At 37.5% G+C, this 27,975-nt stretch overlaps 2 protein-coding genes and 1 long non-coding RNA gene across 4 annotated transcripts; 1 reads left to right on the forward strand and 2 right to left on the reverse strand.

Moving 5' to 3' along the window:
* Positions 1–230: 230 nt before the first annotated feature.
* LOC143414182 (uncharacterized) lies at positions 231–8,252 on the reverse strand. Of its 2 annotated transcripts, XR_013094702.1 has the most exons (3): positions 7,937–8,252; positions 6,517–6,616; positions 231–6,353 (listed from the first exon to the last, which is right to left on the reverse strand). It is a non-coding gene; the product is annotated as an uncharacterized LOC143414182 (long non-coding RNA). The 2 variants fall into 2 exon arrangements; XR_013094701.1 differs by lacking the exon at positions 7,937–8,252 and having other exon boundaries at positions 6,517–7,770.
* On the forward strand, positions 7,764–18,512 carry ormdl2 (ORMDL sphingolipid biosynthesis regulator 2). The gene is made up of 4 exons (XM_004560438.5): positions 7,764–7,865; positions 13,118–13,291; positions 16,685–16,836; positions 17,949–18,512. The coding sequence occupies exons 2-4, from the start codon at positions 13,118–13,120 to the stop codon at positions 18,082–18,084; spliced, it is 462 nt and encodes a 153-aa protein (XP_004560495.1). The 5' UTR covers positions 7,764–7,865; the 3' UTR covers positions 18,085–18,512.
* Positions 18,513–18,633: 121 nt separating this feature from the next.
* On the reverse strand, positions 18,634–27,907 carry nemp1 (nuclear envelope integral membrane protein 1). The gene is made up of 9 exons (XM_004560440.5): positions 27,752–27,907; positions 26,703–26,824; positions 26,278–26,494; positions 26,115–26,187; positions 25,931–26,024; positions 25,714–25,828; positions 23,806–24,031; positions 23,339–23,515; positions 18,634–21,677 (listed from the first exon to the last, which is right to left on the reverse strand). The coding sequence occupies exons 1-9, from the start codon at positions 27,858–27,860 to the stop codon at positions 21,518–21,520; spliced, it is 1,293 nt and encodes a 430-aa protein (XP_004560497.1). The 5' UTR covers positions 27,861–27,907; the 3' UTR covers positions 18,634–21,517.
* Between the last annotated feature and the right edge of the window lie 68 nt (positions 27,908–27,975).

The raw sequence follows: 27,975 nt of genomic DNA on the forward strand, positions 1-27,975 counted from the left end.
CTTGGCAAGGGAAAGCCAAGTCTGAGTTGGAAGGGGGAAGTGGTTTGAGTGCAGTGATGTAGTGAGTCAGAAGGAGATAAACACTGCAGCCAAAACAGAAAATCTCCAAGTGGTAATTGTTAGCATATATGTGAACAGTTTGGCCACACATTGCAGCAGAGACCATGATGTGGCCACCTGTAAATATAAGTAGTAGTAGTTTGTTTTTGTTTGTTTGTTTCTTGGGGGGGGGGGGGGGTTTCTGCCTGTCCTAAATATGGTGTTTGACTTGGACAAACTCAGACACATTAACAGTGCTGGGAGGTAGTCAGATACATATTATATTTGACTGTGTTGACCTTTCCTACTCTTTTTTACTATGTTAATACAATAAGAATAAAAGAAAACTGAGGGGTTTTTTGTGGTCTCAAATGATAAAAGTCACTGGGATTCAGTAAAGATGCATGCACAGACTGACATACCTTGGAGGAGGTATGGAGCCATATCTGACAATTTGGCCAATTATGAAACAAACATTTCCCCCCTCTGTGTGAAACTGAAAAATAATTCTAGCAGAAAATGACAAAACCTCCATTTCTCAGTATATTTCTTGGTGCTTCATTTTCCTTTCAGTGCTTTCCATCATATTCAACAAAATCTGCCAAGTTTGTGACTTTCTGTTGACTTGTAATTTTCACCGATGGGCATAGCATTAGAGAGGCTAACCTTCATTTTACTGCAATAAAAATCCTTCCCTTCACAACCATTAGGTGGAAGCCAGACTTTAGAAAAGTGCATGGTCATCCAAATATGGGACACTTAGAGAAGGACATCTGGTCACCTTAGCTCTGGCTTCAGTATTCAAGCCAGCGCCGCTGTTAGTTATTTGATCCATATTTCTTTGAGGACAATAAATGTCTTTACAAAATTTCAGTCTAGACCAAAGAAGAGGTTCCTTAGAGCTGCTTGCTTTTGGATAGAAATTCTCTTATTCTGAGCCCCTCTATGACTTCTCATTTACATCATCCCCTAAAATATACTGATAAATATACATTTTCCACTCAAAAAAGTTTGTCAGAACACCCTGAACATTCAGTCAGTGGTCATTAGGAATAACATGATTTGTGCTTTTTAATTGTTTTCACACAATGCTGGGAAGCAACCACATCAGAGTGACATAACAGGTAACAGCACTTCTGCTTTATTTCTCTTCAATCATTCTACTCATTCCCGCTCTCCAAGACGCTTCCCTTACTGCACCATCAGACTCATCAAATCAAGGTTGAATTTCCACACTTGAGTTTACAGCTCATTGTTAAGTACTAAGTGATTATAACCCATCAACTGCTGCAGATGATCAGACAAATTCTGTGTGGACAATTCAACTATTGTTTAATAAGGGCAAATAAAAGACTCAGAGGTAAATATTAAATTTCCCTAAAGAAAAATGTCTGACGCAGCAAGCTTAAGTTTTTCAGAATATCCAAGACATTCAGCCAGTTCAGTAACAACATCACTTTCTTTTTCTCCTTTTTTACACAGCTCTCGTGCTACTGAAGAGGAGTCTCCTCAGTGTGACAGAATAGCAAACAGTACTTCTGACTTTGTTCCCACTGGCATAGGCTTACTTATTTCCCTCCTAAGAGGTATTCCCATTTCCATAAAATCAAGCTTTTTAAATTAAGAATGAATTGCCACACTTATACTTAAACACTTTACTGCTCTGAGCATTCTGAAATCACAATGCATCAACAGCAGCTACAAAGAGATTCTCTGTTTACTTTACTTCAGCTTTATAATAGGACTGCACTGGAGTTTACCCAATGGCTAACTCAGTTTTCACAAAGTAAAAGAGATTAATAAATCATAATATAAGCCCATTTTATGAGTTCTGCATTCAATAAATAAAATCTTAATAGGCTATATCAACTGGAATCATCAGAAGTACTCATTATGCAAAATTATGTTTTTTGAAGCTTGGTGGGATTAATAAGTCACGGGGCTCTGGCACAAAAAATACGCTCCAGCTGATTGACTCACCCAACTGTTTGCTTACTGTGGAAGGGGCAGGCATTGAATCACAAAGCTTGACTAAAGGAAATGAAATAAAAAATATGCATCTATTAGAGACCTGAAACTGATGTTTATGTAAAAACAAAAATAAATGATTAAATAGAGAAAAGGATGGTCAGGTGACTGGCTTACTTCCAGAGCTTTTTTTGCAGCTGTGTTGTGTAAAAATAATACTAATAATAATACTAATAATAATTATCCTTTTATGTGTCAAGATGATTATGACTGCTTGCGCCTGTGAATCAAGCTCATGGTGAATCAACTGATGATTGTAAGACCGTCACTGCAGACAGTCTTACAATCAATCATCAGTTGTACAATCAGTGTTGTCTGGGTTCAGCTGATGAGCATATTTCTCTTTCTCACTATATTTATAATATAACATAAATGCTATAAGAGTCAAAGCATTTGCCCTTTTGACTGCTCAAACCAAAAATGCAGGTTAGTGATGACTGCTTCCCCTTGCTCTCCATTTAGCAAAAAGCCATTTCTTTATTTTTAAGCTAAGGAGTCTCTTATCAAAGAGAGAATACACACTGTTTGGAAAGGGAGTTGGCCAGTAACGTTGCACATAGAGACTCATTACAGAGTTGCAGTATAAAGAAGAACAAGGGGTGTCAAACTCCAGGCCTCGAGGGACGGTGTCCTGCAGGTTTTAGATAACACCCTGGGTCAATACACGTGAATCAAATGATTAGTTTATTACCAGGTCTCTGGAGAACTACAAGACATTTTGAGGAGGTAATTTAGCCATTTAAATCAGCTGTGTTGGATCAAAGACACATCTAAAACCTGCAGGACACCGGCCACTGAGGCCTGGAGTTCGACACCTGTGACTGTTAAACAAATTCACAAACTTGATACTAAGAAAACAAATGCAACTTAACAAGATGTCAAAGTGAAATAGATATCGAGTTTAACTCTCGATTTATCAGCATAAACTTGATGGTCTTAGGGAAAAAATACCACTTCCTTTCTCAAGTGAGTGCTGTGCATTCACAGCCGGACTGAAACTGAAGTATCTGCTCAGAAGGAACAGAGAATCAAAACAGGCCATTTGCATGACTCAACTGAGCAATTGCTCTTCACAGAATAAATTCAGATCCTCCAAGTGAAGACATCCTGTTTTCAAGGATTAAAAAACAATTAGTCTGTGAACTAAGAACATCAAAGTAGCTGGGACCTTCCTGTGAATTCACAAGGTTCCTTTCAGGTAGTCCAGTCTTCCTACACAGTCCATTCATGTGAGGCTAACTGGATGTGAGGTAAATAAAGTACATAATGTGTAGAACAAAGTACGGTATAATCAAATGAATGTATGACTACATGGTTAAATGTGGCCACTTCATACTACAGTATAAAGCATTCTGGGTAGTCAGAAAGTCTAGAAAAGACTATGAATGTCAGTTCACTCCATTTATGTATTATTTTTAATTTCATGGCAAAATTAATCAATGCCCACGATACCATAGAAGCTAACAGTATAATTCTGTAGTTCACTGGTGGCTTTGTACAAAAAAATAGACAAAGATATAGCTCAGAGTTACAAATGGAAAACATACTGAGCTGCAAGACCCGTTTGTAGAAAACATGATTATATTATTCATCTCTATAGTAGAAAAGAGGAATACAAAGGTTACCTAGTCATAGTTTTAAAGTAATTTCCAATACTAGCTTCATAATACTTTTACACTAGACTAATATTTCATCTGCTGGCAGAGTGGTTTAGTTTTACTGCATAAAACACTGTCAGCTATGAATATTTAAAATTCAGTTTCACTGCATTCCTAAACAGCACTAAAAGTAAATATTTATGTAAACCATAAATAAGAATTTGGGGTTAATTAAGGGTGATTTGGACAGATTTTAACGTCCTCCTATTACAACACAAAACAAAAATATATAAATGTATTAAAGAGGATGACTTATTTGAAGGAAGTCAAGTGAATTTTGATGACACCTGACGATTGCATTCAGTCGATGATTTCTTGAAAGGGAAAAAAGTTGTTTGTGTACCGACTATAGTTTCCCTTAAAAAATAAATAAACTGAATTACCGAGCACTGTTGATGAAAATATTACTGATTAAAAATTATATATTGGAAATACTTTACATATTGTTAGAATTAATATTTGAAGCCTTAGTATCAGAGCTAGCCTTCTTGCCTAGTAAACAAAAATCATTGGTTATAATTTAGGTCTTTTATCTTAAAATCTGTGAATTTTAGAAATGATATAATTTGTTATAATCTTTGGCTGCCATACATGAATTGTCTATTAAATATTATTCCCACACATACTAAATTATGATTTCTACAGGCATCCAAATCTACCTTCAAAGACCAAACATCCAAATATCTTAGGGACTTCCATCAATCATGCTGCAGTAACTTTAGCTACATTCCCAAGATTCCACATTAATAAAGCCAGGAAACCTTCCATTTTTTTCCTATTTCTTTTTGTTTATTTTGTTTTACAATTCATATTAAATGTACTTTTCCCCCCCTTTTTTTCAATATTTTGACAAGCTGTGAGGAGGGAATTTTTTTATTAAACACGATGAACTGAGATGGAATTACCCTCATCTATTTGATGTGAAAAGGTCATATCATGTCCTCCTGAGAACTGAGGAAATCTTTCGGTTTAACTCTTTTGTCCACTACAGAGGACATAATGAATAGACTGGGTCTCAGAAGGACATGATCATATCATATTCTGAACGTGTAACCTAAGCCAAAAACTTTTTGGAAACATCTGGGTGGTTTGAACAGCAGATATTTATCATTGGCTTACACTAGGTTAAGTACTTTTTTGTACAGTTCCGTTCATACTTAGTTTATAGTTTTTTGGTCATAATAGTTCATGTAATCATGTTTTTATCATTATGAATTTGAACTCAACTTTCATTTCTTTACTGTAAAAACAACGCTCTTACCAATAGATGTGTGACTAGGTATTTGTCATGTCATGGCTTCCATCCTCACTTTAGAAAGACCCACTGTTATCATATGTGTCCTGTCCAACCCAGAATGGGGGAAAGATTATTACCTTATAAAACCACCTGAGAAATGGCCAATCAACATGCTAATAACTGAAGTTGCAATGGGCATGATGCATTATTTCAAAAATAAAAAAATAAAATTAAACGAATAATAAAAGAAGGCTACTTCTTACAGATTTTCTGATATGCACTAGAAATTGAATTATATTCTTGTTGTTGTTTTAGAGGTTGTTTGGTGTTCCTTTTAAGATGCAGTGGGTCACATCGACATGGTCCTTTGGCTCGTATTTTGCCTGTATATTGTTTATTTGATAAATGAGAGAAGGTACTTTTGGCTGCTTTCTTGGCCCAGAAGCTAGCTTGTGACCCCCTGGGGATTTCTAGCAAATGTGTTATTCACTACACCAGCAAGTGTTATTATTTTATTGTAACGTTGGTCCAATATGGCTGTAGTTAGCATGAATCCTGAAAAGAGGGTTAGAATATCTCATCTGACAACATTCAACCAGTTCATGAACCTTTTGTTGTTGATCTGGTGTCGGCACATATGAAGACCCACTGATATAGAGTCTGTTGAATACTTTTCTATTGCACGGGTGATAATTACTTGGTTTGGATGATCTAATATCATGTTCCTAAGATAGAGATGATGATAAGAAGAAAATTTACTGGTTTCATCATGTTCACTATAATCACTTATGTAATATATTTGATTAAAACTAGCTTGTGTCATTTTCCTCTGCTTTTCAAAGTCAACTTCCTCTTTGATCCTTAACCACTACAACATGTCATGTCACACTGATGAGAACATTATAGTGACTCTAGTGGCTTAACAAAAACATTCCACTATCAATCATCGGACAAGAAAACCAAACCTAGTATTACTGTGCTTTTCAATCTTATGTTCCCTAAATTCACCCCATTTGTTGATTGTTAGTGTGAGAGTTATTGTTAATCTGCAGAGGATATTGTGCTGAATATTTAGATTAGTGCATACAAACTCACTACATACTTTATTAGTACACCTTGCTAGTACTGAGTCAGAGCCCCTTTTGCCTTCAGAGCTGCCGTCTTTGTGACTGAGATTCAAAAAGTTCCTGGAAACATTTACAGATTTTAATCCATAGTGACAGGATAGCTTAATGTAGTTGTTGCAGATTTATTGGCCGCATATCCATGATGTGAAAACCTTTTATTTCACCACATTCCAAAGATGCTCTACTGGCCTGAGTTCTGGTGACTGTGGAGGCAATTTCCATGCAGTGAATCCTGCTGGAAGCAGCCATCAGAAGATGGGTACACTATGGTGATAAAGGGGTGAACATGGTCAGCAACACTACTGATTCAGAGTGTGTTTAAATGATGCTCATCTTGTACTAAGGAGCCCAAAGTGTAACAACAAAATATCCCCCACACCATTACATTACCACCACCCTGAATTGCTCATAGGTTTAAGTTATTTACCCTATTTTTGACCCCTCCAATCCATCTGAAAACCTTTTCCAATCTTTCATCATCCAATTTTGGCAAGCCAGTGTCCAGCAGGCAGCAGGTAACAAGATCCCTAAACAAAAAGAAAAAGAGTCACGAGGGAAACTGACAAACAGTATGACATGAGAAGAAACTGAGACAAAAGTAAACACAAGGAAATCAAGGAAAGTGGATGCTGGAGAGCAACAAGATACGGCTAAAACTAATTACACAAGACAAGAAGGTCAAACTGAACACAAGGCACAAAAAAATCATGACTATCAAAGTTAAACAGGAAAATGGATACAGGGATCTTAACTATATACAGGGAACACAAGGGAGGCAGGATAAACTACAAGAAGGAATACAACACTAACAAACTGCTACCATGGGGGAAAAAAAACAAGATGGCAAATCAAACTGCACGAGTATATAATTCACAAACTCAACTTACAAAAGAGAAAACAAATGCTCTCCGATAATAGGCAATAAAAGGCATAATAATAATTCAGAATAATTATAGGAAGGCAAACTTAAGAAACCAACTGAAGATATTTAATAACAAACAGAATGTGAAAGCTCAAAAACCACAAAACTGTGTAAGATGACAAAGTGGTTATTTGAGTCACTGTTACCTTCCTCTCAGCTTAAAGGAGCCTGACCGCTATCCTATAACTTCTGGCATCAAGAAGGAATTTACCCACAGAGCTGCTGCTCACTGGATACTTTCTGTTTTTCAGACCATTCTCTGTAAACCCTTGAGATGATTGTGTGTGATAATTCCAGTAGATCAGCAGCTCTGGAAATACACAAGCCTGTTTGGCACCACATCAAAGTCTGTTACCTTACCTTTTTTCTGAATTTTGGCGCTCTGGTCGTCTTGACCATTTCTACATGCTCAAATAACGCCGTTGCTGCCGTGATTCTTAATTACATTGATGTGTTAAGAAGCAGTGGAACAGTTGTACCTAATGAAGTGCCCAGCGAGTAAGTGTATAAAGGGTTTTTTTTGTTTGTTTTTTGTTTGTTTTTTTGTCCATGTGCGTTCCTGAAAGATGATCTGAAAGCTTCTGCATGCCTGCAGCCACCCTGATATCTAGGTAGTTATATGGGAATTAACAGTAGCACTAAATTGTGGCCAACACATTTACTGGGGCATCTCGGGAATTTCTTGGACAGCTGATCTTTAGTGTACCTCTCACAGTTTTCCCCTTTCACCTGTTTACCTGCCGTTGTTAAAGACAGGCTGGAGTTTTGACAGAGGAACCAGTCCAGCTCAAGCGAAGGCGGGGTTAAGAAGACAAAACAAGGAATTTCCTGGTGAGCTACGACAACACAGGAAGGTAAAGTTTTCTCCGGTGAAATGTAGCGCTTTAAATCTAGAAATACCACACGAGCTAGATTTGTTACTCACCGCACGACGGAATCGGTTTACGTCCTCAGTGCTTACGTATCGTGTGAAACGATTAATTGTAATTAAAGTACATTTAAACTGGTGTTAGCTTGTCAACCTGTAGGTAGCGGCTGTTAGCTAGCCCGCGAACGTCACGTGACTCGTATTTAGTTAAATAATATACTCGAAAAGTCTGAGCATTTTCTGAAAGGTTGTCTGTGTTGTTCTTGTGGTATATTTAACACTGTTCGAGTCTAAGGAGTCTGAAAATTGCGGTGAGACGACTGAATGTTGGCCCACTGATGTTGGGGACGGCTAAAAGAGGAAGCGTGTGTTTTGGTAACCAGAAGAACTCAGTCGGGTGGAGTCATTTTTCCCATAACCTCAACATGCTAGTTATGTTGACCACATCTAGCATGATAAGGCTTTGGTGCATGTGCTTTGTTGCATCTACTTTGAGAGGAAGCGTGTATTTTGGCAGCGAAACAAAATTCATAATAAGTCATTTTTCCCCCCCAGCACTTTTTCCCAAAGCCTCATCATGCTGCTTACGTTGACCACATCTAGCACGATAAGCCTTTGGTGCATCTACTTGAGAGGAAGCGTGTATTTTGGCCACCAAAACAAAATTCGTATTAAGTGTTTTTCCCCCCCCCAGCGCTTTTTTCCAAACCCTCATCATGCTAGTTGAGGCTTTGGGGATTGTGTGCATTTGAAACTGTCATGCCTGCATGACTTTGAGACATCTGCACCAACAAAGTGCTGTGTTTGCAATGTGACATATACTCTGAACTTCTTTAATTTAAATTTTAAATGCCCCTGCAGAGCATGTTTAAAAAAAAAAAAAAGAAAAGAAAAGAAAAAAGATTAACGCGAAAGTTGCACAAGAAAGCCCACTCTGGAAACTAACTGGAAGTTAACGAGATTATAAACAAAAGGCAAATTGATACACTTGACTGAAATGTCAAAGTAGGGTTATTCCATCTCAAATCGTCACTTTTTTTTGTAATATTTCTTTGTTAAATCAGCTCCGATTTGAGATTGAGATCTAAGGCAGTGTTTGAACATGGATATATAAAAAATAAGACAAAGGTTTGAAATGCTCACTCGCCTCTGTTACCTTGAATTAAGATCTCTGATTTGATAAAATACATTTAAATATCAAGTAGTCCTGCAAAGTCCTACATGAATCAAAAATCACTTTGCAAAAATTAACTAGTGAGAACCTCTGAATGGTATGCAGTTGAATTTCGCAATAATGCAAAATAAAACTTTTTAGCATAAAAAAGGTCACAGAAATGAAGACAATGCTACTTTCATTCAACTGTCATTGTGGATTGAGCAGTTTTATTAGAATTCTTGCAGCACTTATTCTTGTACAAAAAATTACAATCAGTAATTACATTCAGTTTGATGGTAAAAGAGGCTAGTGAACATTTTTTACTTCTATCTTTAAAATTTTTGAGAGATTCATGTTCAAACATTGCTCAGGTTTGAAAGTCTGAATATGCTAGAAGCATGTTAACGAGCCATTTAGCTGGCTTTGTAGAAGATGGAAAGTTTTGGGGGTTTGTTTTTTTCCTACCAGAAAACATTGTATAGCAGGTTATTAATAATTTGTCACATCTGAACTTGAATTTGAGCCAGACATCAGCCAGGTTGGCTGATACTACAGGTCAGTGGAGAACAGTTTGAACTGTTAGGAAGGCAACAATAACTTAAAAAACAAGTTACTACATCCAGAAAAGCACCTCTGAATCCACAACACGCAGGAAAACAGACAAAGACACGCTGTGGAAGAGAGCAGGGGATTAATAATAACGAATAATTAAACACAGAGAGGTGTTGCTGGTGTTTTGGTGTGGGGGTGTTTTCATGCCACATTTCGGTTAATTTGTGCCAACTGATATGGTGGCTCTGACAGGTCAGATGCACTGCAACCTAAAAAACACCAGTGAATAGCAAAATGCTGCAAAAGCACACAAAAACACAAAGGTTGAATAAAGCACAACAGAAATTGAAACCAAAAAAAATCCAACTTGTAAAACACAAGTGTTTTGGGGAAGACAAAATGACAGAACAATTGCGAGATTGAATTCCAGTGCTTTTTCTGTGCTTGCGTAGAATTTCTCTATTTGCTGATCTTTTATTATGTTGTGTTGCATTCGACCTCTCAGGGTCGCTGTAACAGAGCATCATTTAAATGACATAAGCAAAAGAGAATGTACCCCTCCTCTGATAGCTGCTTCCAGAAAAGCTGAAAAGAATCTCCAACTGGTTTTTTTTGTTTTTTTTTTGAACACGACAAAGTTCAAATGACCTCCAGAGTCACCAGATCTCAATGCAAACACCAGCTTTGGGATGTGGTAAAAATGGAGATTAACATCATGGATATGCACCTGACAAATCTGCAGCAACTGCAGGAAGCATCACGTCGGTATGAACTCAGGTCTTTGAGGAATATTTTCTAGCACCATGCTGAAATTAAGCCACAAAGAATTAAGGCAGTTCTGAAGGTGAAAGGGGTCCAACCAGTATTCGAAAGGTGTGCCTAATAAAGTGAATGGTACATGAATAAAGTGAAACCAAGTGAAGGGTTTTTGTATGTGAATAGTTCATATAATGTGAGCATTTTCAGGACTTTTTACAGCTTAAACAAAGAGGAACATTTGGATGATGATGAATGTGTAATTTGTTTGTAGTGGTCTATCTTGTTTCAGATCAGATTGGGCTGTATAGGGGCCATAAACCACTGCTTGAAATTTAGACTTCAAGAAAGAGGGACTTCCCCCAATTAAATGCCTCCCACAGGGGGGATTTCTACACTTTGGTGGGTTATAGCCAGTTCTAGATATAATACAACCTGAAAAAGACTGATTTCAGAGGTTTCAACAGATAACCGATAACCTGAAGCTTGTGGATTTGAGTCATTGTTGAGATATTGGCTTCTCTGAGATGACCGAAAAACTTTTTTTACCAGTGCTACTGTAAGTGAGCTAGCTTACTTCCAGTAAAAGGAAATAATTAATGAGTGTCCACTAAAACAAAATAATTTCACAGAGCATCTCTTCAAAGGCAGGGAGAAAAAAAGTGTTAATAAGATAAGCAGATAAGCTTCTTTACACATTATTAGGCTGTTCTTGTTCTTCGATGCCATAAGTAACTTCTAATTGAAAAGTTTATACTTGTTACCTGTATGTGACCACAGTTAGGGCTGTGCAATATGACCAAAATCTCATATCCCGATATAAGAATTCTATCGTCCGATAACGATATAAATCACAAAAATGTAACATTTTCTGTAAATTCTGTGAATCTCGGGCAGCTCGACTTGGGTGAAGTGTTTCCAGCTGCGCGTCACGTACCTGGAGTCGAGTGTTTTAACAGATGCATGAAACGATATATTTTTAGACATAAGTTGTAACGGCCGCCGTTTTCTTTGTGAGTATTTATTACACAGCGTGCTGCGGGGAAAAGCCTGTTCTAACGTTTGAGTCTAAGGTTTATTTTTTAGCACCTGTCGGCTCTTTTTTACTTCTCATCCGTAAATAATCTGCTCTTTCACGTGATTCAATTTATTTTGAAAAGTCTCAACAGGATCTTGAGCTTTATTGTGAAAGGTTTATGTGGAACATAAACAAGCGGACACGCGATGGTGTTACCGTCGTTGTTGCTAACCACAAGGCATAAAAACAGGCGCTTGTCCGTCTGTAGTGTGGTTATATTAAATATAAGAGAAAGAGAGAACTTTAAGAAATTAATATAGCCACTACAGGGACCATCAAAACGGTGAAAAAATATTGCCGTAAACAGTTTATTTTGCAATACCACGAAACAAACGATAGCGTAAAATGAAACATAGACGTTTGTATATCATCATCCGATATATATCGTTATATCAAACAGCCCTACTTGTTACCTGTATGAAGTTGACTGGGCTTAATATTATTAGATTCAGTTAATTGTGTGGGGGATTTTCCCACATTATAAGCGCTATATTTGCAAGATTACGTCACATACAGTTTGCACAGTCCTGCACTGATGAACTAAAATTAGTTTGATAGCCCTGCTTCTTTTTATATGAATGAAATGAGTAGCTAACATGACAGAAAACATTTCCATGAAAAAATATGGACCCACTCCTTACCTCCTCAAAATCAGCAAAATGTCTTTCTAAAATAATCTAAGCATATTATGAAAGCATTTAAAACAGTCACAGACCCTTGGAGGTCATAGAGGACATAGTGGGAGAGTAAACATTTTGTACTTTTTAATTGGTGTGTAATTTTATCTCTTATATTGAAGAAGTTATAAAATATACAAAAATAATTTGAATTAAAATAAGGATTTCATCTCTCTCCCTACTTAGCATACTTCATGCTGCTGTAACTTGGAAAATGTTGATAGTATGAAAGTAACATTTTGCACGAAATGTACTAAAGTGATTGTACAAAATGAAGAAAAAAAACCAGCTGATTCTGACAGGTCACATGGGATTGTTGTTGGTTTTTTTTCATGGAATGGCCCAGAATAAATTAAAAGTATTATTCACTGATTTAACTTCCTTTTAGCTGCAGAGCAGATCAAGATCTTGACGTTATTGTTGTCTATATGAAAGGTACAGCAAGCAAAACTCAGGAACAAACAATGTACTGAGCTTGCGTGCAAAGGTTGTAGTCACTGCTGTAATGTAAAGCTTTTTGAAGCTTTTGTTGCATAAACAGATACCTTTGTTGCTAATAGGCATGTTGATGTGAAGATAAGATTTACATTAGGTATCCCAAATATCTGGAAATTCCTGTGTTACACAAGCCAAACCATTAAACAAAATCTATAATAAAATAGCATAAATAAAGTAGACTAGCTGAAAAAAATAAATACAATATGATGAGCTCAAAAATATAAAAATGACCTAAGAGAAAAAAGTTCTGTAAAATATAATAAAGGAGATAAATGAATGAACATTTAAATAAAATAATAAAACGCAACGTAAAAAGATGATTCGCAATACAGCAACAAAACAAAAAGCAACTGAAATTAGCCACTGTTATAAAATTACTACTGTTTAAATTGTCCAAGTTTCTGCTTGCTTACGTCTCGAAGCTGGAACTCTGTGGGGTCAAATGTTTACATTTGAGTGCTTCTGAAGCATGTGGGTTTTTGTTTGGTTTTTTTCCATTTACATTTTCTTTCCTTTTCTAGATGAATGTGGGCGTCGCTCACAGCGAGGTAAACCCCAACACACGGGTGATGAACAGCAGAGGGATATGGCTTACCTATCTGTTGCTCACTGTCGTCTTACACATCGTCCTGCTCAGCATCCCTTTCTTCACTGTCCCGCTGGTCTGGACACTAACTAACGTCATCCACAATCTGGTCAGTAAAGCCTAAACAGCTGTGCTGTGTAGAAATGAACATTTTCATGCAGTTCATCAGTTCATTTTTCTTTTTTTCATGAGCCTAGTTTCAGTTTTTATTTCAGTTAACTAAAATCTTTTTCCACACTTAGTTTCAGTTTTTACCTTTCAGCCGTAAAAGGTTGATGGGCTTCCGGATGGGCAGGCAGCGTGGACACGAGAGCTTCAAATTGATGGTGTAGCTACTAAAAATCTCTGACAAGTTCAGATCTCAGGGACCTCAACCTACAGGTCAGAGGTCAAGTTTTCTGAGAGTCTTCTGAACATGATGGTCGTGTCCAAATTCATGGGCTGCATCCTCCTGAGGACTCGCCCTTCGCGGTCTACGTGGGCGAGGTCGTCAGAAGGTTGGGTAGGCCGGAAGTAAACGGCTGTGAAATTGGACGGTCTAGCCTTCAGATTTGTGTCGCCGCTGTCTCGGTGGAGTTTAATAAACTCAGCCGTCTGCTCCTTGCTATCTAAAATATAACAGGACACTGGTGTAAATTCTCGACTGTCTCATACTTCTGTTTAATAAGTTTTCTGTTTGACGTTTAGTCAGCTGTGTGAAAACCAAGGAGGAACCCACCCGGGGGATTAATAAAGTTTTATTTTATGTAACCTAATAACTTTAATCTCAGCCAAACCGATTTACTCATGAACAAATAAAACACTGAAAAAAGCCAAACAAGAACATTTTTAGGTTATCTAAGTGACTTATATATTACGTTTAACCTGAGTAGCGAAAGACCGCGATAATCTGAAAAATGATCTGCCGGGAGTTTGCTGCTCTCGGCGGCTCAAGTGACCCTCGAGCCCCCGGCTAGCTATCGAGCTGGTGGATAACAGACGTCTCCGAAAACGTCAGAGCACTTTTGCAAATATGCGATGTCTTGATAAACTGAGCAGATATTTGAAGTTTACAGACCCACATTCTCGCCTGAAAATATGTTAAACATTTATTTTGTGACCCAGAGTAATAAGAGTAATATTAAAAACTTAGTGGCCGCCATTGTTTTATAACTGGAATTGGCTGGGCCGCGCTATGAATTCTGGGATATGATGGGCCACGAAGGATACACCTGACCCATCCTTTAAATTCAGGGAAAAGGAGGACGCATTTGTCGGTTGCATTCGGAGGAGTGTACGACTTTGGACAGCCTTCGTCGCGTCGCTGTGATGTAATCGGCCTACAAATGCAGCCCATGAATTTGGACACGACTGATAACTGTGGGACAAGTCGACATAGGATTTTTAAATTGATACAATAGTTGTGTACTAGGAGTCTGAGCGTTATCACTGGCAGTTGCTAGTATTTGTAGTCTAGCAGGTGACAGATAATATCAGAATCTAATCTGATTAATTCATAATTTAGCTTCTATATTTTGTGAGATCATAAAAACATCAAATTATTAAACAATGCTATTACACTAAACTGACAAATAGATGACAGTAAAACCTTTTGGTATATGACGTCAAAGACAGTGGACACTTGCATATTTAATCAGCTTTTCTTCAGTTTTATCATGACTTGTGCTGACATGTTTTTGTGTGGCACCCCCGCCTAACAATATTGCGTGATCCTGGGATGTTATTCCATTTTACATGCTGAAAGGTGGCATTGTCTGTTTTACTGTAGGGTGCGTATGTGTCGTAAAATATCGGTTTATCTGTTTTCAGGTGAAAAGAAACTGAAATTGTGGTCACGCTTTCATTTGCATTTAATCTGCAGATCAGCACACAGCACTACTTTCCTTAACACCTCCCTCCCCCAATATCAGTAAAGCGTGCTGGTGTCCAGAGTTAATGAGAAAAGTACAACTTTGTGAAGTACCATGATCTTGGTTGTTCATAACAGTGCTAAACAGTTTATCAGAAGTCGTCTGCTTCAGAGATAAAAAAATTTTTGATTTTGATATGCTAAATTCAAATCATGTACAGTTGTTATTTTTTTTTAAATTTTCACCAATTTGCTGCTTAGATGAGTTTTACTTATAAATTGTAAGCTTATGTCTTCTCATCTGTTTATAGTTTTATATATTAATACAGTTATGTCCATAATTTGTTGAGTTAAGACTCAGTTTTTGTAGTTTTCTCTGTACACCATCACAGTGGATTTGAACTCAAACAGTGATTGAAGTGCAGACTTTCTGGGGTTCCAGAAAACTGCATTAACTGTTTAGGAATTGTTGCAATTTTTATACATAGTTTGTGGATGTTTCCGCAACAAAACCAAATTATTTATCGCTGTAAAGCCCGAACCATTAAGTACTTGCCAGAATATTCAATCGTTTTGAAACTGGAGTCTTTATTGATTCTTCTGAGAATTTAAAACAAAGCTGAATAAAAATGTGCATTATGAGTTTTAATTTGGATATTTTTTTACTACACCTGGCATTTTCCGATCCCTGTAGGATTATCCATCACACTGATGATGTGTGATGGATAAAGAGATACGAAAGAATTCAAATGTGATGCACTCTGCATTACAGGGTTAAGAGTGAAGGGGATCAATAAAAGAAAGTATTTACTTAGTACTAAGTTTACATGCATTTCGCTGGTACAATTTCCATTATTTACAGTACTTTATACAGCATATTGTGAAAGAAAACTAAAAAAATTACTTGTGAGATATTTTATATCTAATATTTTAATATGCTTTAAGAAAACATGTAACTTTACTGTGTGGCATTAGATTTCCTGCTACTAGAAAGGTCAAATCTAAGGTCAGAGTGGAAGTTGAAGGGTCAAATTTCAATGTCACATTTGAAATCTGTATAAGAGCCCAACTTCATCAACTTTAGATGAATAGTTTAAGAATAATAATTTGGTCTAAGAGGCAAGCTGGTAACATATCATTTAAAACTGGAGCCAACCAATGTACAGCATCATTTTCAGTTCCAGTGACTAAAAATTAGTGAACATTGGCAATTGTTTCAGAATCATTTTGGCTTTACATCAGTATGATTGAAAATCTAAAAACCAGCTGAATTGCTGCTGTTGTTGAAAGTGTATTAGTTGTTGTTTTAATATCTCAGGGAAGCGCTGTTCTTTAAAAAACAAAACCAAAAAAACCACCAGTTTTGCAGTGCACATCAGACAAAATGTATGTTGTTTTTCTTTTCCCACGGTTTATACCTTCAGTGTGGTTTGCACCTGGGGGAGGTAATTTTGCTCTCCACAATACTGCTCTTACATGTCAGAGCTGGGAAAATTTGTTGGGTCACTTCCAGGGTTAATGAAAACATCAGCTCTCCGGGCAGTGACTGAAATGTCTCCTTGATTCGTCGTTGCACTTGAACTTGCATGGAGTATTACTTCTTCTTCCCCCTGATAATGTTTGTAGATGACTGTTGTTACGTCTCCTCTGCAGGTGATGTACCTGTTTCTGCACACAGTGAAGGGCACTCCCTTTGAAACACCAGACCAAGGCAAAGCCCGTCTGCTCACACACTGGGAACAGATGGATTACGGCGTCCAGTTCACATCTTCACGCAAATTTCTTACCATCTCACCAATTGTTCTGTAAGTACATACACTGTTCACAACAGAACGTCACAGATAGCTTACAGTTTCACTTTCATTAGGATGAGTAATTTAACATGTAAAGGTTGCATAACTGCTGTATGTTATTTGACAACAATTTAGGCTTTTAACCGCTTTTTAAAGGATTTGTTAACAGTGATCAGCCGACAGAAACAGAAATATCAGCCCAAATAGCGACTGGCTACCCCAAGAATTACCCGTTGCCCTTATCAGTGGATAGAAAGTTAAACTTTGCTATGTTCTTTAGCCAACATGAGTCCTACATGTGTTTGTGTAAAGTAATTAAATTAAAAAGTAGTCTGCTTTTATAATAAATAAAAGATTTGGCAGTTTAATAGTTCTCCAAAGAGTAAAAGTAAAAAAGTACACCAGTTTCAATATAATTTTGACTGCAGCTGAGCAAATTAGTAAGCCAGCAGGGATGGTAGTGAAAGCAAGTGAAAGCAAACAAATCTGTCAACTCACTGTTAAATCCCCTGTTTTATTCTGTGACTGTTTTTTTTTGTTTTTGTTTTTTTTCCTTTTGGATTTCAAAACCCTAGTTAGGGACGCTCGGGAAAAGCAATTTGCATGTATTCATTCATGCTAACCACCGCTACTGAGGTTCAGTGAAACTAAGAGGAAAAGGTCTGAGGTGATAGACGTAGGTCGGTGATTCCCAAAGTGTGGGCTGTGAAGGCATGGACGATGGGGCATGAGAGGTCATTTATAATAAATGCAGTTTTTTTTAAAACATATATATTAAATATATATATATATATATATTATATGATTTTTATAGTAGAGGTTAAACTTGTATGATCCCCTTTTATAGGTTGAATCCAATGATAATTCTTTTGGCTTTGGTTCCAGAAGTTTGTTAGAATTTTTTTCTTTTTGTTTTTAGATTTGTAATTTTGTTTAAAATTGTTGTGATGAATATGAGTTTCTGGGATTGAGGTTGGCCAAAAACTGAAAAGCTAAGGCCAAATATTCTCAGCCTGAACTTTCTGTGTGTCATGTACTTTTGTTTTATCATGTATTTGTGTGTGTGTTATAATCCTGAAGAATTCATGCTGATGCTTTCTTTCTCTCACTCTCTTTCTTTACAGATATATTCTTGCAAGTTTCTACACAAAATACGATCCTACGCATTTCCTCATCAACACGTGCTCGCTCCTTAGCGTCCTCCTCCCAAAGCTGCCTCAGTTTCATGGAGTACGGATATTTGGGATCAACAAGTACTGACAGAACACTGGATTTTAAACTTCAACACTGGACTGTTTCAATTTTAGAGGCTGCAAAAGAAGAAAATCTGTTTAAATGGTCTGAACATGTACACATTGTTTGGAGTATTACATGAAAGTTGCTTGCAGCCTGGTGAAAGTAAATGCACTGCTGCTGTTTAATCAAAGTAAACGATGACATTCCCGATGTAAAGGCCAGACATGTTTGCTCTTGTCTTGGAGAAAGAGCATATTTATAACTGCACTGCTTTCACGTGTAGCTTTTCTACAGATGTTGGTTGTTGTCATGAATGTAAATGAATATTTTTGATTCATGTTGCAAATGGCACTTGAAAGTTTTCTTTTTCTTAATTTACTATGAAGGATTAACATGCAGCATGCATTTACATGCCCATAATAATAATAAACATTTTGCCATGATAAACATAATCATGTAATGTTTGATTCAACAGCAGGGTTATCTTTATTTCACAGAATCTAGTGGGAAAAGTGCAAAATCCCATTGTACAGAGGTGTGCAGGAATCAAATCCTGCCAAAATCTCTATTATAAATGATCAATTGTAGGTCAGTGTACAAGCTCCGGGGAAATCCAGACACTTTACATGAAGCAGCCATGTGGGGGCCATCACAGAGATTGCAATATACTCGTATATCCAAGGGATTCTCCCCCTTCCACATGCACCGTGGTCGCGTTTGCATTGCAGCGAGGTTTCCCTGTTTGTGACGTTCTTTGGGGAAGTTAAAAAAGAAAAAAGAGCGACGTGTGAATGTGATTACACTGCCAAACAGTGCCTGGGAAACACATGCAAATAACGCCAGCTGTTTCAAACAAGTTGTGTAATCGAGTGTAATCATTTGCAAAAGTGGTATTTGGGTTGTTCCCTGTCTCCAAATGTTGTGAGGGCAGACGTATAATGTAAAGAAGCCAGAGATGGAATGCACAGGGCAGTTGGGTTTAAATGTCAAAATGTCCCCAATACATCAGAAATGGCTCACTGAAACTAGAGAGTGGGAGAGAAAGAATGAATACAATGTTTTAGCTCTAACGTATACTTAAAGCTGCCTGATTGAAGATAACACTGTGTGGCTTTAACAGCAAGTTAGGTCCACTGCAGTTTTTCCCTGTTCTGTTTCCACTTTCAGTTTATTGTGAACTTAGTAAAACCTTGAAGATACGTACCGTATATTTAAAGGCTTGACTCAACATTGCATATGTAATGCGAGTGTTTGCCAGTCATGACTGGATTACATAGAAGGTTGTGTGGCACGATATGTCGGAAGTAATGCGAAGATATGAGAAATGTCGCACATTCTTACTTTACAGCTGAGTGGTGGTTTCTTTGAAGTTAAGGTCATATTTTAACAGATTTAAAGATGCCCCTTTAAATGCGAACACCAGCGAAAATCATTTGAAAGATGCGTGTTTCAAACTGAAAATACTGTTTTGCTTGTTTTGTTTCTAGATAAGTGAGGAACAACAGAAGATATCGTGTCTAAAGTACATTTGAATCTGCATACTGGACAAATGAATCACTCGACAGAAACAACAAAAACAGTTTCTGCAAATGCTGTTTGATTCAAATCACTCCATTGTTGTCTGCAAAGTGGGTTTGCTGCTATGACAGGAGTTACCAAAAGAAGCATCAATGATTTACAGATAGAATCTACTTATCCAATTCAGGGTGACTGAGGGGCTGGAGCTCATTCCAGCTATCCACAGAGCAAAATATGCTACAACCTGGGCAGGTCACCAGCCTGCTGCGGGGCTAACAGCAGGCAGGTTAACTAGTGTTAACCCAACACCACTACATGTCTTTGGACTGTGGGAGGAAGCTGGAGTGCGGGGACAACATGCAAACTCTACACAGAAAAGCCCTGCCAGGTGCAATCCACCACCTGATTTTATTTTCAAAAAAAATGATCCGATCTTTAGTAAATCAGTTGTTAAACCTGTTGAAATGTGACCTAGTTGTCAAAAAGAAGCAGGACAGAATTGGGCTCCGACATCAAATTGGGGGAAAAGAAGTATTTTATTAAAACAAGCAGGTCCTCTTAAAAGATTCCCATGCTAATTTCATTCACCGAAGTCATGGCATTTTGACCAGACCACCAAACAAACCTGGCACCAACACAGCACCACAAAACTGCTGTGACCAAATTCAAACCGAAATGTGGGTTGCTTCCTAAAAGGCATCAAGGTAGAACTGGCTCTGTACCAGGACGGGGATAGAGCTGGTAGAAAGGCCACCTACTAAACAAAAGTGAATAGAAGTAAACCAAGAAAGACAGTAGCACAACCTAAATAATCAAGAATTATAATCCACACTCACACCATATAACCGAATGCTTACATTATGCCTGCTTTTTTTTTTTTTTTTTTAAAAAGGCCGCTTTATTCCCCTGCGAGTGACCCCAAATCCTTGTAACATCTAGTCACTGCTAGATGACTAAAATTCAAATTTTACATTCACAGGTATCTGGCATTAGGGAATACACAATTTTCCCTTCTAGAGGCCTGTTTGACCGGGGGCTTTACCTACATATGGTAATATGTCATTAATGATGACACGTCATGTGTTGGTGTGATGGAAGGATTGTTCAAGCGCAACACAACAAAATGTTTTATATGATAAGTAAGTATTGTTATTGCATTACTCATTTTCATCCAGCCCGAACTTGGCCCCTCGAAATCTTCCTCCCACTGATGCCAGATGCTGCTAATAAGAGTTCATTGCATCCTTGAACTTGTCTCTCTGATACTACAGAGTCTTTACTTAAAATAAAGGTGCTTGAAATGACAATTGTGTCAACCGGCACTAAACAAGAAAAATAACTTCTTTTCTTTGCATCAAAGGCATATGATAAAACCATGCTGACATTTACAAAACTTATATATATATATATATATATCTTTATTCAAATTACTTGGGGACACTTCTACTGATGGTTTTTGTTTAAAATAAATGAAATAAGTCAAATTTAAAAAATGACATCTCTTTCTCTTCCCAAGCAGGAAACTAGAGTAATAACTGGTAATAGTGATCTACAAGCATAATCTCATTACATTCCACAGCAGAAAATCCAATTAGAGCCAAAGGCTGTAAACAAAATATGTTTAGAAAACTGAAAACTTATCTGGGCCACAACTGGGCACAAAGAAACCTGCAAGTCTCAGCTTTCACTGTCTTTAAACCTCTCAACAGAAATCTTAATTCCCTGAAATAAAGAAGTATTACACATTCTTTGACAGTACTTTGTTTACTTTGCCTGTGGTGATACAAAATGGCTCTTTATCCTGGAATTCAGGGATGCCGCTAATCCCGTCTCCAAAGAAGCCATTTAAAAGTCAGTCTGGACGGCCCTGGAGAGCTGGTCTCCCATCACCTTTCTGAAAGGCAGTAATAAGTGTTTTTGTTTCCAACACTGCGCCGTCTCACTCTGGTTTCATCACAGGTACAATATCGTCGTCATCTTCGTCGTCTGTATCAAAGAGTTCATCCTCAAAGAAAGATCCTCCAAAACCGTATTCCTGAGCATGGACGGACACCTCGTTAGGCATCAAGTGTGGGGAGCCTTCGACAAAATCAGCAAACCTGTGGGTAAGCATGACGACATCGTGGACCAAAACTGAACCAAAGCATGCTGCAATACTTAGTCTTTGTTATACATGTCTCTCTCTCACACACACACACACACACACACGCACACGCACGCTAGTTATCCCTTATTAATGTCAACCTCCTGTTTCTGACCTGTTGCCAATTAACCTAATTAGTTGCCAAATCCTAAAGTACCACTTACTTTTCCAGCCTTTTTTTGCCCCATCTCAACTTTCTTGAGACATGCATTTTATTTCACGAAATACTGAAATGTCCCAGACATTAAAATGTTTAAATACTTGATTTTTTCATGCTCTGTAAATACAATAATGGTTTATAATGACTGCATTCAGATCTTTATTCATTTATTTATTTACATTTTACACAGGACAGGCTACCAATGTACCTTGTATTTAAACCCTTGACTCAAAATTGCAAATGTAGTGTGAGTGTTTGCCAGTCATGACTGGATTACATAGAAAGTTTTGTGGCACGATATATCGGAAGTAATGTTAAGATATGAGAAATGTCGCACATTCTTACTGAAGTTTAGGTCATTTAATAGATTTAGTGACGCCCCTTTAGACAGGAAAACCAATGAAGATCATTTGACAGATAGGTGTTTCAAAGTGAAAATGCTGTTTTGCTTGCTTTTCTTCTAGATAAGTGAGGAAAAACAAAAGATATCATTCATAAAGTGCATTTGAATATGCATACTGGGAAAATGAATCACTCAGCAGAAACCATGAACTAAAGCAGTTTCTGCAAATGCTGTTTGATTCAAATCATTACTTTGGTGTCTGTAAAGTGGGTTTTTCAAATGTTCTTCCCCCAGGTTTGTTGTCTAAAACATTATTGCACAAGCAGTGCAGAAAAGGCTTACTGATAAATAAGCTAGATAGAAAGTTCTTATATGATTTTAGCAATATTTGTAATGTTTCTGGCATAAAGTAGTAATTTTGATGGTTGTCATTTATCCAGACAAGAAGCCTAATATTTGTGACACTAGCTGATTTATTGCAGTCTTTGTATTGCAGATATTTTTTTTCCAGATTTTAGAAATGATCTTAAAAAAAACATGGTTACAGCAATTTACTGTGTGTAATTAAGGGGTGTTTGTATTATAAACCGTGTCTAAAGCAGTCAGCTATTGGTGATCAATATTGTCTCCCATTAGTTTTGTATAGATGATTTCAGAAAGTTGCAAGGCAATAATAAAAATGAAAACTTAAAATAAATTATTTTATAAGAAACATAACTGAATCAGAAAACAATTAGTAGATATAACACTCCTCTCTTTATTTTAGGATTAGGGGGAAGTTAAGCCAAAATTGGCATTGAATCATATCTGTTATTAACCTCTGTCTCTCTTCCACAGCATGTCTTTTATCCTGTCTTCCTTCTCTCACCCCAACCGGTTGCAGCAGATGGCCGCCCCTCCCTGAGCCTGGTTCTGCCGGAGGTTTCTTCCTGTTAAAAGGGAGTTTTTCCTTCCCACTGTCGCCAAAGTGCTTGCTCATAGGTCATATGATTGTTGGGTTTTTCTCTGTATCTATGAAGCGCCTTGAGGCGACTTTTGTTGTGATTTGGCGCTATATAAATAAAATTGAATTGAATTGAATTAGCAAATGACAAATGTACGAGCATAAACCCACCTTTTTGGAGACTGAATTCTAGAGACTGTCTTCCACGGACTGAACTCTGGGCTGTTACAATATTTCCGCAGCTCCTCCAGAGCCCGCCGAGTCTCTTCCTCAGCTTCCTTCTGATACTCCTCCTCAGTCAGCAGGCGTCGTGGCTGTGGCTTCCAGTAGATGTACTGCTTGATTTTTCTGCAAAAAGAGTATTTTCATGGCTTAAATAAATCCATATTATATGAACTTAATATGACTATTGTTCTTTATTCTACAACAAGCACAGTATCACTACTTTTAAGTTCAGCAGTTCACATAAAATAATTTACCGTGTTAAGAACATGCAATAGAAAAGTGTTTTTCTTCATTTATTCTGTGAAACTAAGTGTGTGTTTACCACAGAAGTCAGATTATACTGCCTGTGGAACAATTATCCACAGTACACTGTGCTCTTACGCCACCTTGTGTCAGCATTTTAAAATGCATACCTCCATGCAGCAACCAGCAGATAGACTGGGTACCCCAGGTTTTTGGTAAACAAAGCAGCTACAATAAGAGCGAAGGCAACTTGCTGAATCTGAATTCCTAAATAAACCAGGAGCAGACCAAAGAGCTGCAGGGTCCACGACAGGATGTTAATGCTCTTCTCATCAACCAGAGGGCCATAACGGTAACACACAGCAAAGCTGATGAATCCCACAATTGCTACATAACCTGCCAAAAAAAAAAAACCAAGCACACAAACAAAGAGAGAGAGAGTGAGATGTTTTTACACTGCATTAAAAATAGTTAAATCACTGCAAAGTTATGTACCAAATGCCCATATGCTTTACTTTTAGAACAAAGTTTTACAATTACAGCCATTTTTATACAATTTCCCATTTTCAAATGCTATGAAGTAATTGGATTATTGAGAAAGCAAACAGTTTCATGGCCAGGTCAAACCCATTTCCTCTGGTTCAATCTGGTTAACAACAAGGAGCAAACCGCAGGTTACCGTCCAGAAAAAGAAAGCCAGATGTCAGTGTGTCACAAAACATTTAAAAGTACTTGCAGAGGCTGCCAATGGAACTGGGTCACTAGTGTTTATTGATGCTGTGATTGTTGATAGATGTAGCAAGATGATTTCTGAATGTAAAGGGTTTTCCTTTTTGCTCAGAAACTGGTAAGACAGATCTTCACAGTTAAAATGATAGTGCCCCACAGAAAAAGTTTTTCAACACAAATAAATTAGATATTCATCAGTCACCTGATTTCAAATTAAAAGACCATGCTTTTAGTTACTGAAGAAAAAACCTGACAAACAAGCAGCAACTGGAGACTGCTGCAGTAAAGATCGAACAGAACATCTTAAGGGAAGAAACAGCATTTGGTGCCCCCATGGGTTCATGGAACATCCAAGTATTATACAAAATTGTTATATATTTTTTATTTTTGTTAGTTTGTCCAATTCTTTCTAAGCCTCTGAAAATGGAGAAATGCAAATAAAAATTGCTGTAATTTCTAAACAGTTAAAACAATAGTTTTCTTAAACTCCATGAATTAAAGTTTAAAGTCCCTACTTCAATCACATAGTGATCATTTGCTTTAAAATCAAACCGTCACTGATTTTGCAGCTGCAAAATGACAAAATACTGGTAGCCGCCAGTGCAACCCCTCAGCCTCATAGTAGATACAAATATTTCCCAATCCTACATCATCTTGTGCTCAAATTATTAACATTCACAAGATTTTCAGAAAACTTGACCTCTGACCTTGCCCTTGAGGTTGAAGTCACTGAGATTCAAACTTATCTGAGATTTTTGGTAGATACAGCTATCATATCCATGTTTACATTCGTATGTTGCCTTGTTCTCACATTCACCTACCCCACCCGCCCAGTGGGGTGATAACAATGACAAGTGCGTCACTACCAAAAGAACATATGGACCCAAGTGAAAACTCCTCCATGACCGACGAGCTGCTTTGTTGCTTAGGTTATATTTTTAACAGTCTAAAACCCTAAATAATTCAAAAATAATGCTTGATTTTTATAAGGTTAAGCGGACATGTAGAAAGTTATGGCTGATTAATTATCTATCACTTTAAGTTTTGATTAGCGGAATAATCAGAAGCTGTAAAAATATATGTATGTGTGTATATACGTGGCAAATCTCTGTTAACGAGATTTGCCGCGGTGACTCTGTTAATGAGTCACCGCGGATCGCCCCTTTTAACATGTTGGCGCCGTCCAGCAATCGTTAACAGAGATTTGCCGCGTTAATGCAGTTATGGCGTTAACGTCATTTTAACTAGATTAACACTGACAACACAATTTTTTTTTTTTTTAATATTAGGATATTTGCTTTGGTCCTCAGTTATCAGCTAGTCACAACCTGTCCATGAAGAGTCTGTACCTAATGCCACATGCCAGTGCTCTCGAAGAATAATGCTGAGGTTCCTGAACACAAGCTGGATTGCGTACACAGAGAATGACCAGCCTCCAACTATCAACACATAAAAGGGGCTTTTCTGTGTGAAGGAACAAACACAAATGGTATAAATATCAAACATATTAGAGATATTCAATATTTTTAAAAAACTTGGATTTTGGATAAAAATTAAAAACTTTACCTTTGGTAAAAAGCGTGCCAGAATGAAAAAGAGGATTATGAGAGAGGCAATCATGCCAGTGCTCATACCAGCAGAATAGAAGAAAGCCTGACTCCTTCATACAGGTGGTGAAAAAAATATATCAATTACTATGATAAACCCAACAAACCTGAAAAAGAAACTTTAGTCCATGAGAAAAAATTACCTGCTGAGTGAGTCTGCAAAGAAAAACAGCAATGCTCCAGCGAGGAATAACAAGAATAGATATATATCAAACTCTGCAAGGGAATGAAGAACAGTAAAACACCCATATTTTAACTGCCAATAACCAGCAAATTTGTTTTATTCCATACCCCCATCCCACTTACTGCGAATGGGTTTGACAGTGTATTGCGCATTGCCAATAGGATCAACCTTGAAGCACGTCTTCTTGCTGAACAGGCTGACGTTAATAACAGTCTCATTGTGCTTCTCTCGCAGTAGGCTCTGGAACCAGCCCCAAAAACTGAAGCGATCAAGCTCCTGCAGCTCCTCCTCACCTTCCACAGTGTCCACCTTAAACACCTTTGAACTCCACACTTTGACCTGTCAGATATTGGTAATATTATATCACTCACAAATTTAATCCAGAGGCTCTTTTTAGCTGACTGTCAAGCTGTAAATAAAATTTGAAGTATGTTAGAGTAGATTACATTAGACCACTAAAATACCCAAACTGAGGGATGATTTTAAAGAAAGAAAGAAAGAAAGGATTTCAGTATTTTACCAGTTGTGGGCTGGCAGATTCACCTACTTGAATTCTTGTCCATGTCTGCCTCCAGGTTGGCAATACGGTGTTTCTGTAACAGAACCGGTTGGATCCTGACATGACATACTCGTCACCATCCCGCAGATTAGTTATTTCATGTTCTTCACCTGGGATGCATGCCAATAAATAGTAAGACTGCAACTGCCATTGTACCTTATAAGCAATATTGTTTGTGCAAGAATAACCTTTGACCAGAACACATTTGAACTCTCATTGTTTACAGCATTTACAGTATAATACAAACATTATAAAAAAAATTGTAGTGTCTGTAAATCCCAAGAAAAGACAAAAACCTGCAACTATATCAGTTCACACTTAATGTCTCTAATATTTCACAGTGCTATGGCCCACCGGGTGTCAGGGTACCCAACATAGTTGCCCTTTAATTTTCAAAAAAGTACTCAATTACCCATGTGTGGTTGAGACTTTTTATTTTATCATTATTATTAATGATTTTGTTTGCTGGTAGGGATGTTCTATGTTTTCACACTGTTGCATTATCCGCTAGTTATGTTACAAAATATAGCAAATGGTAGTGTAATAATGGAAACAATGCTCATTATTTAAACGACACACGGCAAAAAATACTCAGTTTTTCTCAGGAAATATTTCAGTTTTGGGACAGAGTTAATAATAATTTGCATTTACTTTAAATTATAGGCTAAGCATTCAAGTTGTTTCCGTTAAGGAAAATATACAAGTGTTAACTGCAACCTCTTTTCGGGCAAGTTCATGCCGGTTTCTAGGGTTTCGGTTCGACAAATTTAAACCTAACAAATCTGAAAGAGCTGCATAAATAATGTTTAGTCTAATTTATTATTTATACGAACACACAACCGGAGCCAGGGAATAATCAAGATGTAGGAATCTTAGAAAATAGCCACCAATGTTCACCATACAATAACCTTTCTGCGGTCTCACTGACTCAAAGACTGAACACAAGCTAACAATAATTAGCCTGAGCAAAACCAGTTCGAAATATGCCCCCGTGTAACTCGCGGTGTATGTTTCTGCTTCACAAGACCGCTTCTTACCCGTATCCTGTTGTGAGATTTGAGGTAAACACATAAGGAGCACCGCAAGAACCATGAATCTAGCGTTTGCTGAAATAAAACCGTTTATGATTTTCATGCATCCCGCCATGATAATTCCACTGTACCCCGCCTCTAACGCCTTGTCCCGCCCCTTCCGTCTCCGGAGAACTCGGTTGAGTCGCAGGCCGATCAGCCAATCACCGCGTTACACTGGATCGTTCGTC

The sequence above is a fragment of the Maylandia zebra genome, linkage group LG20 (genome assembly GCF_041146795.1).
Source record: "Maylandia zebra isolate NMK-2024a linkage group LG20, Mzebra_GT3a, whole genome shotgun sequence".
Lineage (NCBI taxonomy): Eukaryota > Metazoa > Chordata > Actinopteri > Cichliformes > Cichlidae > Maylandia > Maylandia zebra.